Source organism: Fulmarus glacialis, unplaced genomic scaffold (assembly GCF_000690835.1).
Source record: "Fulmarus glacialis isolate BGI_N327 unplaced genomic scaffold, ASM69083v1 Scaffold17309, whole genome shotgun sequence".
Taxonomy (NCBI): Eukaryota; Metazoa; Chordata; class Aves; order Procellariiformes; family Procellariidae; genus Fulmarus; species Fulmarus glacialis.
Genome location: NW_009232782.1, coordinates 963 through 18084, shown reverse-complemented (window position 1 = coordinate 18084; position 17122 = coordinate 963). Strand labels below are relative to the sequence as shown.

At 39.2% G+C, this 17122-nt stretch overlaps 2 protein-coding genes across 2 annotated transcripts; one reads left to right on the top strand and one right to left on the bottom strand.

Moving 5' to 3' along the window:
- Positions 1 to 12: 12 nt before the first annotated feature.
- Positions 13 to 8705, top strand: GNL3 (guanine nucleotide binding protein-like 3 (nucleolar); the record flags this gene model as incomplete). The annotated part of the gene is made up of 14 exons (XM_009585068.1): positions 13 to 78; positions 519 to 656; positions 1325 to 1449; positions 1621 to 1699; positions 2218 to 2353; positions 3254 to 3357; positions 4342 to 4468; positions 5015 to 5102; positions 5498 to 5681; positions 6328 to 6470; positions 7226 to 7362; positions 7926 to 8131; positions 8449 to 8527; positions 8617 to 8705. Coding segments are annotated over 14 exons (1701 nt in total), but the record flags the coding sequence as incomplete, so codon positions are not given.
- A 1910-nt stretch (positions 8706 to 10615) lies between these two features.
- On the bottom strand, positions 10616 to 16713 carry GLT8D1 (glycosyltransferase 8 domain containing 1). The gene is made up of 9 exons (XM_009585067.1): positions 16698 to 16713; positions 16493 to 16591; positions 14899 to 15115; positions 14131 to 14248; positions 13502 to 13586; positions 13161 to 13273; positions 12449 to 12615; positions 12170 to 12282; positions 10616 to 11497 (listed from the first exon to the last, which is right to left on the bottom strand). Exons 1-9 carry the CDS (start codon positions 16711 to 16713, stop codon positions 11307 to 11309), a joined length of 1119 nt encoding a protein of 372 aa, XP_009583362.1. The 3' UTR covers positions 10616 to 11306.
- Positions 16714 to 17122: the final 409 nt, after the last annotated feature.

Sequence of the window (17122 nt, the reverse complement as noted above, 5' to 3'; positions counted from 1 at the left end):
CGGGCGCGGTGCCTTGCAGAGCTGAAGAAAGCCAGCAAGAGGCTGACCTGCCACAAGCGCTACAAGATCCAGAAGAAGGTGAGTGCCGGCGGTGCGGAGCCCCGGGCTGCCCTTGCCCCTGCCCCACGGCAGGCCGTGTCCGTTTTTAATTAAAGCTCCGTGCTAACTAGTTTAACACTAAAAACATTTTTCATGTATTACTAGAGAAGCATGTTGTACGTATACACGTACACAGTAAGGATGTTCTGTTCAATGTAGTCTGTAGTGAGGAATTTGCTTTCCACTTACCATTGGCCGAAGGGTGATGTAGAGAGGAGTGTAGGTTTTTTACGTCATTACATTTTGCATTATTTTGGGCTGGTATGTTCAAGTGTAGCTTTACAATGAGACATTATGCAATCGAAACACTTCAATCTAAAATCAAACGTACCATTTTTTACTCTGTATCTGTAAATAGTAGCGATACATGCCTTTTTTTTTGCCTTAGACTGAGAAAATATTCTTGCTCCTGTCTTCAGATCAGAGAACACCACCGAAAAGTCAGGAAGGAGGCCAAAAAACGTGGACGCAAAAAGCTCAAGAAAGATCCCGGTGTTCCCAGTGCTGCACCATTTAAGGAAGAGCTTCTACGGGAAGCAGAGCAAAGAAAGCAGAGGGTAAAATACAATTTGTGATAAAGAGGACACGAACTGAGACCATTCCTATTTTCAAGGAAGCTTTCTGTGTATTTGCGGCACATGTGCACGCGCAGAGGTGCAGTCATGTTAGATGGTAATTGGTCCTAGTAGACATGTACTTTGCAAAAATAATGTATTTATTTCCAGCATTATACAGCATGTAACAACTTGCTCTTTTATTTTTAACCTTCATTTTATCACTGTGTGTATAAACATGCTGGAAGTGTCATTTTTAATGTAATCAGAATTGCCTGTGATGCTAAGATACATAGATGTCCCATCAGAATGGTAAAAGTTAAGTCTTGGCATTATGTGATTATACAGAAAATAAGGATCTGCTGTCTGCAGTGTGGAGTAATGTGACATGAGAGCACCACCCTTATCAGTTGTAATGTTGTTGCTGCACGGCTGTTACTTTGGGGTCTAGCTAACAGATGTATTGCCTCTGGTTTTGAGGCAATTGAAGGCAACAGTATTCTTTTCAGGGTAGGATGCAAAAAAAGTTCCCAGTGTCACTTGGACAACCATGACTTCTAAATAAGCTGTCTCAGGAACTTTGTTCAGAAATAAGTAAATGGGGAGAAAGAACAGTCGTCTTACCACTTTCAAACGTGTTTTATCTGGCTTGGGTTTTTGTTTGCAATCAGCTTGAAGAACTAAAACAAAAGCAGAAGCTCAACAGACAGAAAGAACATGAAAAGAAGAGGAAGCTTGAAGCTAAAAAGAATGCAGCCAAAATCAAGGAAAAAGCAGAGGGAAAGGTAGGTATCTGGTATGATTTTGATTCTTTGAAGCTTACAGAAGCAATAAAAGTCATCCTGAAACTACATCTTCTTAAGCAGTATGTTACGTGTTACATTTTCGTATTGTATATGCACGCAAGTATAATGCACTAATTCTCAATTAAATCATTCCCTTTCATTTTTATTTACATTCAGGAATCCTCTGGCAAATCTAAAACAAAGACTAACAAACCGCTGGATAAAAATTCAAAGAAATCATTTTGCAGGGAGCTCAAGAAGGTGAGACATTTCAACTATTTTTATATAATTTGATAAGAGTCAGCAACGAGATCACTTTTTTTTTTTTTATTTTCCTTTTTTGCATTACTGTGCACTGCTAGAGAGTATAAAGGTTGCTTGTGATAAACTTCAACACTGAAGTAAGGGATTTTATGACAGAAACTGTGAGGGTTTCAGTCTTGTCTGGTGTGAGCTACTGAGACATCCAGCACTTTGACGCATTAGACTTCTTGGGCTAATGTCAGTACACACTGAGTGATCAGAGAGCTCTTGCAGTAATGAGGTATAGTGTCTAAGGACTTCTTGCCTTTTGAGGAAAAAGATGGAAATTGCTTCAGCTTTCTGGTTTGTAGTTCAGAAGAAAGGAGCTCAAACAAAAACAGTCTTATGAAACCTCACCAATCATTCTGTGAAATTCAACAGTAACTGTTGTAAGCCACAGCTATTCCAGAATCATCGTCCGTCAAATGGCCTGTCATGTATGATTTGAGAGTCTTCTCTCTTTTTTTCTAACCTAGGTGATTGAGGCCTCAGATGTGGTTCTAGAGGTTTTAGATGCAAGAGATCCAATGGGCTGCCGGTGTCCTCAACTGGAGCAAGCCGTAACTTGCTCTGGAGGAGACAAAAAGCTCCTGTTGGTTCTGAACAAAATTGGTAAGAAGCACAGGTTTTCTTGAAGTTTACTTGATCACTGTGTAGTTCTGTGGTCGATGAGCTATGAAGAAGATTTTAAAGGAATCTGAGATTCCGTTGAAGACATAAGATCCAACTCTGAGCTCACTGTCCTACTGAAGGGGTCACATTTCCTCCACCTTTTAGTCTAGTTTGCTAAGAAAACACCACAGACAGGTAAATGCACATTAGCCCGTTTCTTTTGCAGTAACTTCTGAGGCCATTGGTCAGTTTCAGCCAAATTTGACAGAAGTTAAAGATCTTACGATTTTTAACATTTTTGTGAACATAGGTGAGTAGGCAGAGATCACGATGCTGGTCCCCAGTGAGGCAATGGTTGAGTTAAAGATCAGAAAATCAATGCAATAGTTGTATTTGAAATTTGGCTTTGGGAAGTGTTTTCTCTCTTCCGTTGCTGTATGAAAGAATCCACACAAAAGCAGCTAAAAAGCCTGGAGATTACTGGGTTAGCAGCAGCAAAAAAGGAAAAGGAAATGCCAAGGGCAACAGCAAGAGCAAAGGGAACTTTGTATTAGAATAGCCTTTGCAGGGATGATGGGATAATCCTTCACAGAACATCACTCTCTGTACCATACAAAGTCACCTAGCAAGACCCCAGCATTAAAAACCTGATATAGGGGCCAAAAATGTAATTATGGTGTGTTCTGCTTGCGGCAGAAAATAAAGACTAAAATTTGCAACACTGGGTGCCTTTGGGGAACGTACCTGGTACTTTTAGCGTTTTCAGCCAAATATTATTTGTCATAAAGAAACATACTAAGTGGACAAAATACAGCGTGGTTCCTGATTCCACATTAGATTTCTTCCACACAGTGATATTTAAGATTCACAGGAGTGAAAGGACTGTGCTCTTTTTTCCAGATTTAGTGCCAAAGGAGAACTTGGAGAAATGGCTGAATTATTTGAAGAAGGAGTTTCCAACAGTTGCTTTTAAATCAGCAACACTGATGAAGGACAGGACTATGGTAAGAGTGCTGCAGGCTGTCTCATCACTAAGTCGTATATGTGTTTACAATCATACATGTTAAAACATGTTGAGAAACAGGAAATCTTGTTCTTTAAAATTCCTTTTCCCCTTGTTTGATTATACTGCTGTGACTGATGGATACACCTTTGCACTTGTGACTAAGCTTTGTGGTACTGTGGGGGAATCCTTGCTGTTGAAATACATATTGTTATTTGTACCCCAGATGCTGGACTAGAGAAAAAGCAAGTCTTTTTTTTTTTACTGTAAGAAGGACAGTGAGGGGCAGAAGATGAGGAAATTTTCATCTTCTACATAGGTTGGTTGCACCAGTTACATCTGAATTGTAGGTAAAGTGGTGCAGGCTATACTACTGCATTCATCTTGTCTGTGGCCATCAATAAAGGTAGCACCTGACATTATTTCATCAAGAGTATAAAGGGGTTAGCTGCCTGTGTCCTAGTCTCAACTCTTTGAAGATGCTCGTTTGAGTTGTACATGTATTAATACATGCTTCACACATCTTAACCCTAGTAACAGCATAGTGAAATAGACCCCCCTGCAAAATGGTGCAGAAACTGCAACACAGAGAGCAGGTTTTGAAATCCTTCAAAAAACTGAAGCCTATTGCATGAATTTGCAGATTTAAGGATTCTACCATCTGAACATACATGGTTATTTTGTGGTTGCACAACAAATCTGCAACACAGCCTGAACTGAAATCACAAGCCCTATAAGTCAGTTCACATTCCTTGTTCTCTTAGTAGTTGATGGTTACCTTTTTTACTGTCATTTAACTGATTAGCCAATTTCTTATTAAACTAATTCCTTCCGTTTAGAAGAACACAGTAACATCATCTAATGGAGGATAGGAGTTGGCAACATTACAGTAGATAGATAAATATAAGCCTACATATTTATCTTCCTAAATAGCTCCTGACCATGTTTTTTCTTTGTTTGCCCTTGAATCCTGCAGCAGGAACAGTTCACAAAAAGACGTGCTCGTGTTGATTTATCAAGAACCACTGAATGTTTTGGAAGCAAATGCCTTTTGAAACTTCTTCAAGAGCACAGCAAGACTCAAAACAAAGCCATTCAGGTTGGGGTAGTAGGTAAGTCTTTGGAGAGACAGGAGGTATAAAGCTTTGGTATCCTCCCATAAAGCTTTGGTATCCTGTATTGCAAATTGTGTAAAACAACTAACACATGACTTTCTTTCGGGCTTTCTAGTCATTGTTCTTACCTTCATCTAAGACGTCACTATTGTAGTACTTCAGTTGACAGCGACCTACGTTGCACTTACATGCATGTAGTGTATGTGATCTGTGGAAGAGACATTGTGTGAGGCCTTAGTTGATTCACCAGCTTACGAGAAGAAGAGAAGCAGATTCCATACCATGCAGCTTGCACTGCCTTCCTCCTAAGATAAGATTTGCGGTATTACAGTCAGTGATGTCTTTTATGTCCCTTTTATTATCAGTGTGAGAAATGAGGATACAGACTTTGTCTTACTTCTGTAGTGAAGACTTCAGATCCAACTCTGATCTCACACTGAAGATGTACTTTACCAAAGACACCTGGAAGAAACAGTTTTGATCATTGTTACGTAGAATGAATTTTCTTATTTAACTTAAAAGGATTTATGTGATTTTCTTCAGGTTTCCCTAATGTGGGAAAGAGCAGCATCATCAACAGTCTTAAAGGAGTCCGTGCTTGCAATGTTGGCCTAGCAAGGGGTGTTACCAAGTAAGCTGAGTCTGATAGAAGCTGTTTATCTGTTTTTCCTGTTTGTTGTTGTGGTCTGATTACCTTCAGTTTGTTGTTTGTGTACAATTTCCATCCATTAAGGGCAAAGTATGCCCGTGTGCTGTTTTAAATGCACATTCCAGTTTGCCAAGATGAAAGATACTGATCTGTGTGACGCAAGCTGTCACGAGGGAATACAGTGTATAAACTTGCTCTTTTTGTACATTTAGATTTCTGTCCTACGCAAAGCATATGATGAGAAAGCACTGAAACTGACTGTGTATGAAGTGCATTCAGTCCAACGCTGAGCTTTGTGTCTTGCATCCCTCACCATTACCAATCCTTTGCTAGTTGATTTATCTTTATCTACTCACAGTGTATTTCTCTCTGAATAGGTCCATGCAAATTGTGCACATTGATAAACAGACAAAGATGTTAGACAGTCCAAGTATAATTGCAGATCCTTCCAACAATGCCCTGGCTCTGGCCTTAAGAAGTATCATAGACATTGAAGAATCAGGCGTAGCAGAGGTGCTTGAAGGAGTAGATGCCATTCTAAATCACTGCAGTAAACAGCAGGTGAGCTCCATCTTTTTCCACATCTCTCACTGCATTTGACTTCTGTCTAGGTTTCTTAGGCCAATAACCAAAGTTCGTTTCACTTCAACTAGTTCTGGTAGCTTTTGCACTGCTTTCCCCTAACCGTACAGAGTGGCAAACTTTGGCTATTGTATCCAACGCTAAGTGTGATCTTTCATCCTTGTAAATGGAAGGCAGAAACAGGATCCTGTCAGCCAGTCTGTTTTCCCAATAACTTTTCTGATTTTTAAAAACCCTGCTTTTAAGATCTCATCACAGTATAATAGAGTGAAAAATGAAGATATTCTGACTGCGTCCTATTATTACAGTGAAGACCTCAGATCCAACTCTGATTTCACTCTAGTTTCAAGTAGATTAACCTAAGCCTAATTCCCATTCAGTTCTGTGATAACTTTTTTCACAAATCAGCGTGCTGTCTCTATACACCCACCAGTATGGGTGAATGGCAGATTAATTTGTTGATGAAGTAGGCATTTTGCTTTGTAATGTTTACTCCCAAGAGAAAAATGGCTCTTCACATACTTGTTCATCCTCATTGTAACCCAATTTGATTTGCTTTTTTATTCCTAAAACTAAGAGAAAACTGGGTATCTCTTTGTGAATGCACTGTTTTCTTTTGCACTAGGTAATGATGCACTATAGTATCCCAGATTTCAGGAACACTGAGGAGTTTTTAACTTTACTTGCTCAGAAAAGGGGTATGCTGAAAAAGGGAGGTGTTCCTGATGTAGAGAATATAGCTAAATTACTACTGTGTGACTGGACAGGGTACGTATGCTATGAATTTTGCTCTATGCTGCTCACCTTTTTCATACTGTTAATCCAGCACAGCAGAAGCTCTGAGTCCTGAGAAGTACTTAGAAAGGAGAGGCTGCTTTTTTTTTTTTCCCCCTTCCCTCTCTCCCTTTTCTCCTTTCTCACATTTAACTTTGGTAAAGAGAGATGGACTGGCTAACAGATTTAGAGAATGCCATCCACAGATAATTTTCTAAAGTAGTGGAGGATACATAGAGTCAAAGTATGTTGCACGTTACTCCATAGCCAGTTTGCTGACTTCTGCTAACTTCCTGTTAGGGGAATTTGCCTTCCTCTCAAATACTGAGTCCATGTAGTCCTCTTCTACAGACAAGAAAGGATATGGCAAGTTTTCCGTGGCAATTTATAGTGGTTCCTATATTCTGAGGGTGGGAATAAATGTAACTCAGTAATTGAGTGTGACTATTTCCCTTGCTCAAGTGGTTCAGCTGCTTTTACAGCTCATGATTTTACAGGCAGATGATTTGTGGTGACAAAGTATGCTATTTCTTTTTCCTCTCAGGAGTGGGCTATCCATTTAATACTGTTATTGGCAACTTCACAGTCAAATTTAAATAGCTATTTAGCTGCTGTTAAACAGATGATAAAAAATGAGTAGTTAGGTTGAGGCGTTTGAGAGGTTTGTGCTCTGGGTTTTATTTTTAAATACAGTGATTTAACTATGTTATCTTTGGTTGCTTTTTAATGCTGATATTTTATTTTCCCAGAGCTAAAATAAGCTACCACTCACAACCTCCAGGATCTCAGAGACTGCCACCATATCTTACAGAAGACAAAACAGCTGAAATGCAGGAGTGCTTTAATTTAAAGAACCTAGAAGAAGAAAACAACAACACTGTTCAAGGTAGGACTGTTACTGTAATGCACTGCTACCAGTAAGAGTGGTAGTAGTGGTTTTAATGGAAGATTTTGAATGGAAGTCCTCCTGGGGTTTATATGATAGCTTTGCCAACATGCCGTGAATATGAACCTTTTAAGAAAGAAATGGATTCTGACGCAACAGAACAGTGCATCTGCGTGCTGTCTTAACACAAACTACCGCTAAGCAGTTCTTAGTTTCTGCTCATCTGGCCTAACCCTCCTAAATAGGAAATAGGGGAAAAAAACATTGACGAGCACAAAAACTGGCTAATTAGGCCAACAAAATACATTTTACTCAGTACAATCTATGCTCAAATCCAAGTCTTTCAGCTCCTAGCAGTCTTCTGTCGATGCCTCAAGGAAAGCTATTCTCAGAGCATTGTCCTTTGTTCTACCTGCTTATGTGGGAGTGCAGTCTTTTGGAAGGGAGGGGGCAGGACTGTCTTTTTCTAGCCCTGACCTAAAATGGCTGTCCTCTCAGGGGCAGGCATTACATCTGGTACTGTCTAACAGTGACTTAACAGACACTTCCTACATTTTTCTCAGCTTTAAAATACCCCAGTCCGGCAAGTAGCATCATTTTCCAGTCAGCTGGTATGGCAAATGGGATAATAGAGGAACATAAAGTGATAGAGGTAGCATCAGAGTGCGAAAACTTGGAAACAAGCGAGGAGGAGGAGGAGGAAGAGGAGGATTTCACAGAAAATGATGATGATCAAGACGATGTAGAAGAAGAAAAGGATGTCAAAGAGGTAAATCAGGGTTTCATTAGGCTGCTTCTACCTGCTTAGATTGTGACACTAAGTACCCAGTCAGTATCTTGCTGTAAACTGAGAATGTGTAGGCACTGTGGACCAAAAAAACTCTTTCTCCTGGAGATAAGGGTTGGGCTTTTTACTTAACTAAGGAAACAACATTGTTCTAAGTCAGTTCTAAGGCAGTGTGTTTCTGACCAACTATAGAAGGGGACATCCACACTATCATCAGTCTCTGTTAGGTTTCATTTGCATGGGGGACTTCATCGGTGATGTCTGAATAAACACGTATGTCTGACCTCTCTGACTTGTAGGAGAGCAAAGTTCAGGTCACCAGGAAAGCAACACTTGGAAAACAAACAAGTCCTACAAATTCAGAAAAGCAGATAGCAGGTCTGTATTAAAAACCCTGGCTTGAAGGATAGTCTCTAGTACTCTAGCACTTGCATTGGTTTCACTAACACATGATTTTCTTTTCTCAGAAAGCAAACATTCCAATTCACTATCATTCAGCTTGGATAAGACAGCAGATGAAGATGATTCCTACGATTTTAATACAGACTATGTGTAATGAATTATGTGTGAAGACACGGTTTGGAGACTCTTATTACTGGCTTTCAGAACAGTGATGAAGACTTGTGTTGTGGCAGAAGTTGGAGGAACACTGCATACCAGAGCTGCTTCGAAGATTCACAATTACTACTGTGTCAAATAATGTATATAATACTGTATCTCCCTTGATTGTTCCAGATTTTATACAAGTCTAGGAAACCGACTGTATTCAGCTTTAACTCCTAAACTTTATTTCCTGTATTAAAAAAAAGCCTATTTTTAAAAATTCTTAATAGACTGAATTAGTCTGTTCACTTTGCCTTATAAAAAGATGTTTCAAAACGATAAACCCTTTGTCTTTGTCTTTGAAAAACAATGGTAAATGTTTAATTCTAGTCATGTTCAAGCAATTAAATTTCAAGGTAAGTTTTCATCCTCTTTGCATAAAATTTAATTTTTTTTCCTAGAGGATTATAGAGACTGTACCCCTAGAGTAAGTTTTCAGTATACTTATGCAAAACTTGTAGAACTTTCATATGTAAAGTTCACTAGAAAATGCTGTGTATTTCAGCTAGACGTCAGGTATTTTATCTAAGCACTGCTTTATACGTTCAGAAGTTTCACCAGGAAAGGTAACTGAGATTATGGTATTTGTAATCTCTCTTCACTGGGGAATAAGCTGCTTGTTCTTACGGTGCTCTTTAACAAAAGACATATTTCCTGGTGACACCTATTACAGTTATCAGTTGTTGCCATGTATAAAGTAAAACGCCCTGTGCAATAAGGACACGTTACTGCACTCAGCCTATAGCAGAACTGATATGGGTAGCATGAGAATTACCAAGAGGCCCTGCAGCTGCTCAATGAATTAAGCATTTAGAATAAATGCCTGACACCAAGCATCTTCCTCTTACGTGGCTGTTTTCTTCCTCTTAAAGGTCTGATTTCTGTGTTCTTTAATATATAGTTGTATTTTCCCTAAATGTATGTTGAGGCACAGTCATCCTAGGCAGCTTGAGAGAGTATCAAGTGCAGCACAGACACATGCTGAAACACAGCCTGGTCATCAGAATTAAGTTGGTGTCAGCTGATCTAGTACAATCTTTCAAAGTTTGGTAACTGAACTTATTTCATTACTCCTAATCACTTCAAGGACAAGAATGGTTCTTGTTCATCAAAACCCAGGAAAAGAAACGACAGGTAACAAACCACAGATCAGCATCCACGACAGAAACGGAACTATAGGCAGTGACTGCAATGAGTCAAGCAGTTGGAAATCCTTTTAAATTATAAAGCAGTACTAAAACCATATTCATACAGGTGAACGAGCCCTTTAGCTCTCTGCTGCCCTGTATCTCAGACCACGCAACACTGAGCCTGTCACTGCATTAACACAAAGCCTTCTGTCTAAACATCTTATACTGAGGTCTGTTCACAAGCAGTATTACTGAATAAAAATGACAACTTGAGTTCAAACCTGTATTAAATGGAGTTGGCACAATAGCTGCTGAGATATATCAGCTAATAATGAACACTATGCAAATGTAACAGTACAACTATAAAAAAAAAAAACAACCACTTACCTATAGAAAAGGCAAAGGGCAGCTGGCTGCAAAAGGGCACAGGAATCTCACTTGATGAGTTCAAAGGGCCAGACTGGAAAAGGCACGGTGGGAAAAACTATAGCAGAGCCATGCTCACTTGAGAGAACTGTGAGGAACTTAGTAATAACAAAATTAATCTGCAATTCATACAGCCTGATCCCCAAAATAAACGTTTTGCACAATTTTAGAATAAGGTTGCTTTTGCAAAGATGAAATCAATTGACTTTAGTTTCAATCACTTGCTACTGTATTTAAGTACAAAGGAAACACACTTCATGTATTGGATCAAGACTAGAATCATATTGTCATTTACCTGAGGTTTGAGTCAACATGTTAAAATTACCTTTTATTTTTGAACGAAGTTTTCTCCACCACTTTACAAAAAATATTTTAGTGTTCACTGGCAGTTAAAACCACTTTGCATAGTGAAATAATACTTGAAAAATTAATCTTTCAATAAAACAAGATCCAATTTTGCAGAATTCTGCAAGAAAGACTTACACAGAAATGGTTGGGAGGAGATTTCATGCAAGAAAGGGTTGTTGATGAAACTATTTCACAGGATAAGAAAACAAAACAAAAAACAGAACAAAATCCAAGCCGCTCTTAATTACAGTACATTGCTGTGCAAGATTTGCATGGTGCAAGCACCAGCTAAGTTGAATCTTGATCTTAGAAACTGTGTCTTTCTGTAGCTGACAAAATGATCCTCCTCTAGAAGACTTGTAGTAAAGAGCAGAAGAACGCACAACAAGACAGAAATGAACTAACAAAAGTGCTAGTTTGTGGAGATCCTCCCTTGCTTTCTGTAGTGCTGCTGGAATAGCATCTGCTGTCGCACAAGTGAAGCAAGTCTCCTTTGGACCTGTGCCTTTCAGAACTGCACCTGAATAAGAAGTGCATCACCTTGTGCTCCAGAAGGCAAGGACTGCTCTGTAATACAAGTTGGCTAAAAAAAAGTTCTGCTTGGCTCCAGAAGTTTCCTGAGAAAATGCCATCAGTTATTAAAATTGACTCTACTTTGCTTCATAGGCTTCTGAATGTCTGCGGATCAGGCTGAACTTGCCTGTAGGGTCAGGGACATACCACTTCTCCCAGACTTCAGCGTATGACGCCGTTCTTCCCCATGGTTTGAAATGTCCATTCCAATGGAGCAGCTTGGCAGCTTTCACAAACTGAGGAGAGTACCTTTTTCCAGCACTAGACCCTTTTATTGAAAAAGAAGCATTAGTGCCTGAAATAATGGCAGCAGGAACACCAACATGCAATATTTTAACTTCAAAACAAAGGATTTTAACAAGCGAAATCTTGTCATTTATGGAGAAAGGAGGTGATACAGGAGGCAGAAATCAGGGCAAAGTGAAAAACATAATCGGGTGCAACTGAATGCCACTTTGATCTGTCTCAGTATCTATTTTAATGTACTGCCTTAACTTCCAAATTCCTTAAAACCCCCTTAATACCCAGATGTATTCAGCAGCCTATGTGCCGTTCATTGGAAACAAAACCTAAGAAAGCGCTCCCAGCACTGGGTTTTTACCAGTAGCAGAACAGATATGAATGTCTGTTCCTCTCAACAATCTTGGAGGAAACACCTAGGATCACTTCAGATACAATATATATTTGGAAAAAGAAAAGGAAAATGAGAAATAATCTGAGAGTAAGTCAATTCAAGAACTATCCCCCTAGCAGTTCAAAAAAGAACATGAAGGATCAGGCCCACAAGCCCCAAGACGGTATTGCAAAGCAGTGTTTCTTAAAAAACAAGGTATAAAATAGGAGAAGAAAAGATCCATTTGCTGCATCATCAACTAGGTGTCCAGCTACAGACCTGGAAAAACACACTGGGGGAGCAGTGTCACAAATGTTTCATACATACCAAGATGTCGGACATTCCACATGGGATCAATACTGGAATGCTGCTTGTAAAATACAATTAGCAGTGGAGGTGTCGTGATGCTGCCAGCCAGAGTCCTACTGTAAAGTTCCTCTCTGGAAGAGAAGATGAAAAGAAGTTGGGAAAGGATGCTTGTGTGGCCCTAAATCAGTTGATTTTCACTTGCAGCTGCATGACAGGAATCCACGGATACATACACAGCCCTTCATTTAACAGTTAAATGCCATCACCATAACCCAATCCCAGCTTGGGGGTACTTACGCTACATTAAGTGCCATCCACTTCTCCAGTTGCTTAGTGATGTTCTGTAATTTCCATTCTGTCAAATTGGCAACAAAAACTCCTGGATTGAAAGAGCAGGTGTTGGCTTTCATGGCAAGCTTTCGGATGGTCTCTTTTTTGTAATCTAGAAACCCAATGTAATTATACTGGGGAAAAAAAAGAGTAGAAATTAGCTTAAAATATGGTCAAATTACTATTTAAAGAAAAATTTTGCACAACTTCCAACAAACAAGCATAACTTGAAGTTGTTAAAGGAAATAGTCCTTCCTTTAACACACGAGAAAGAAAGCTTAAGAGGTCTAACATTTTAAAAATATGATTATATAAACTACATATTTTACGGAATGCTGCATGGTCTTAATAATACCATATTATTCATATGGTACCAGTCCCAGAAAAAGTACTTTTTGTATCTCCCTCTGATGTTCTAAGACCTCCTGCAGTTCCACACTGGGAATTGCTCTCGTTGTAAAGCACAGCAAAAATTCCAAGTGCTTTTACTGTGCCTAAACAGAAACTGCAGGTGTCATTTGTAACACAAACATCAGAGTAAATGGATTTGGATAGGGACAGTGACACCTTTAGGTTCACTGCATTTGGAAGTCAACCTGCAAGAACATTAAAACAGAGTGCCTGTTTCCAAAGCCTAGGATCTATAGTATTGTTACCACTGAATCAGAATAAAACTAACCTGATTGCCTGCTCCACGGACAGCAACTTTATTAGTCGTTGAGTCACAATCATCTGAAAATGCAGCTGCGTGTCCACGTTTCAGTGGAGTGTTGTAAAGTTCAAGAATATCATCTGAGAAATGCAAGTAAGCACAGAAAAATTAAAAGCAATCCTGATGAAGCGCTGAGTGACTTTTCGTTCAGTCCATTGCTACAGCAAATAAAACCACTCAGTTTAATCCAACTCGTTCATATTTACAAAGTTTTTACATCTTTCCTTGAAGTTTTTGGTTACTGTAAGAGATGGCATACTGACCTCAGCATAAGGCCAGTGGCAAAAGGCTACGAAAAGGTCCCATACCTTGCACTATTATATCATCATCCACATAGATGGCCTTCTCTGCATGAGGTACCAAACTGGGCAAGTAGAATCTTGCAAAGGTTAACTGTGAAAACAAGAAAGCAAAAGAAGTGAAGAATTAAATGAAAAATTGTCCAAATAAATGTGAAATTGACTGATAGTCCTGGCACTTATCTATGGCACTAATGTCCGAGACAACTTCTATCAAGGAAGTAAAATAGGCAGCAATATCCTAGAAGTTACTCAAAATAAACACGTTCCATCAATTCCCAATTCCCTATGAATTTGTACATTGATAAACTAACTTTAAAACTGGTCTATATTAGAATTTCTTACTTCTCCACATACATCTGTAGTATCTCTAAGGTGTTGGCATGCTTGACATGCAAGCTGCTGTGTTTCACTGTAGCTAGAAGCAAAAAATTATACTGGCCGTGCATATGTAGATATTAAAATCCATCTCTCACTATCTGGAAATTTATTCTTACTGAAATTTAGGAATTTGATTATAAAAAGATTGCTTCTATGCTAACAGATTTGGGTTTGATCTCTAGTTATTTTCAAAAGCCAATATCAAACTATATTGTTACTAACTAATAATTGCAAAAAGTAATCAACATCATCCTCACTGGTTTTAAGGTGTCTGTCTTTTGAGGATCCACTTGTACTTTCCCTTCTAAGACACGAGGGTCAAAATCCAAAATTCGGTATCTCAAATTTTTTAGAGCAGTGTTACTTAGCCACAGCCTGCAAACAGGAGAAAGGCACAGATTTTGTTAAATGAGACAAAATCAAAAGAAAAGCAAGAGATCCAACTGACAGTGACACAGATCTTGATCTGGCCACTCGCTTCTCGATCCAACAAACATACATACAGAATGTAATCCATGGCTGATGGTGGTGGTGTCCTGTATGACTGCAAGGGCATGCCCACTATCAGCATACTGCACAGCTGTGACACATGAAAGATATGAGGTTGCTTCTTATTTTATTAGAAATATATGGTCCTGTTATCACAGGTCCTTCACAAAAAATATCAGTGGGAATGGATGTGGGTAAAAACAAAAGGATCAAAGAACAATCTAGAAAAATGGAGAAACTTCATTGCCAGCATTTGAATTGCTTAGATGAAATGTAGGAAATAACTTTTACAACCCCTCCACCAACAAACTCCAACCCCACTGGAAAAGATGGCGCTTTTCCATCCCTGAAACATTACCAGAAGGAATGACTGTAGGACTCCCCACAGCAGCCTTGGCAAAAAGCTGCAATAAGCAGCAGCAGATAGGACTGCAAACAATTTAGGGGAGTGCAGTTCCAGGGAAAGCCAGCTCTTCCTCTTCTCAGAGATACTTAAGTTTTACAATATTGTGGGAATCTAATGAAAAGATCATTACCTCAGGTGATCCACAGTATCGTTCAAAGTAACAATATGGAAAACCACGTTGGATCTGGTGTGACGGTAAATACTGTTCATGGCTGCAATTGCACCCCCAAGCCTCTCATCTGATGCTGCAATGACCACAGAAATCTCCTTATCATTCCCTTCATCTGCCAGCCTCTGGGGAACTGCAGGTATGAAATCTATAGGCTGAAGTCCTACTGGATTTGAATCTGTGGAGTACAAATGGCATCACATACTTGTTTTATGCAAATGAAACACAGACAGTATTACCACCCTAAAATTCCCAACACCTTCAATTATTTCTACTATGCAAGCACTTGGATGTCTCAGCTGAGGTGTGGATTACAGCGTGCCGGTATCAAACACTTAAAATATAGCACCCGCTCTTGAGAATCCGAGATGTTAATGAATAGGAAAACATCACAGTTACAAATAAACTACATACATTTACTGTACGTATTCACACACAGCACAACAAGGTACTAAAATGAGGCTTAAACTACAATAGGCCACACTTAGCTTTGGTCCCCTTTGCAATGTCTATAATCTCACCGACTTCCCCCTCCCATTTATCCTAACCACCTTCTAATCTTCTCCACATCACCCTTCCCTCTTTTTCTTATACTTTCTTTTTCTCTTAGGTAGGAACCAATGAAGAAAACAGAAATTCCGTTGCGAATTTTTTCCCACCAAAGATCAAGGCATTAAGTACAGCCCGTGTTTATTCCAGGGATCACAGGTCATACTACATTATCTAAGCTGAAACCACAATAATTTGTACTCATAGAGTGCAGATAGGAAAATGGGAGATCAGCGTTGAAATTTATTACTAGACCACATCACCTGTAAAAGCTGGCAAATTGCCCACTACCTGCATGTTTTATAACAACACGAGTACCTTTCAGATGATCTAGACTATTACATATTACATAACTTTAGGTAATTTGAGGAAGACAGCAAACAGGGACTTGGCAGTTTGTGGGCAATATTCTGCTGTTCACAAGGCTGGGCTTCTGCTTCTGTTTGCCTTTTTCTGATGACAGAGCTCAACAGCTTTGACTTCAACTGATTCCTGGTTAAGGCCTGTCAGGCTCCTCTTCAACTGCTGTTGGGAAGCACCTGTACAACTGCTACCCAGGAGCAACAGCTCCCAGGAGCAGCAAGCTGGGACTTGGCAGTTAACGGGGACATGGAGAGGCTCTGTGGGACCACGTGCAGTTCTTAAAAGCAGACTCCCAAAAATGAAAAGGCTTTGCTAAGTAAACTGAATCATATCTTAATGACTTTTAAAGCCAGAAGGAACCCTTACTGCTATCTCACCTGGCCTCCTGACTGAGAAAAGTCATAGGACAGCAAGAACAGACAAGCCCACCAAGCTGAAGTTTCTTGGGTATGAGAATAGAAAAAGATCTACTCATAAGAGAGTACAAAAATTGTATCTTGTTATGCAAATGATTGACCATTATCATATACATTATTTCAGCAACATGGTGGTTTCTGTCTGGCCAGAGCATGTGCTTGCCCATCAATCTTAAAAAAAAAAAAAAAAAAAAAAACCACCAAACCAAAACAAAACCCCAACATACCTGACAATTCCCGTTTCAAGAAGTCACTGAGGCCTAGGAAGTTATGATGAAGAACTAGCAAAAATATGACAACAGCCACTATAAGGATGGAAATGTTCACTGAAAATTAAGAAAAAAGTTTATCAATATAACCAGAGAAAGATTGGGAAACTCAGAAAAGTACAAAAGAGATTTTAAAAAATTAGATGCACACATACACACATACCTTTCCTTAATGTCATTTTTCTCTTGTTATTTTATTTATTAACATAAACTTCCTGCAAACCTGCAAGAAAAAAAATACTGCGGTCACTTCCTACTTCCAGTGCATGCCTACATAAGGCATAGCACACTATCACCAGGAGTGTCAAAACAGTTTCTGAATGCAGTGAATATTTCCTTCTCTTAAAAAGATAAAACTGTATGTCACATTTTAATAACTGAGTATGGTATCTCAGTAAGTATGTAGCTACAATGACGTATCTAAAGAAGAACTCAGAGATGAAAAGGGAGTCACAGAGATCTTGCCCAAACTTTTTCTGCCAGTCAAAAGTGATCTGGAAAGAATCTGGAAGATTATATATGGTGGTTTTTTTTTTTTACTGTTGAACCAATTTATTTAACTATCTGAATGGTAGCATCCCAATAATA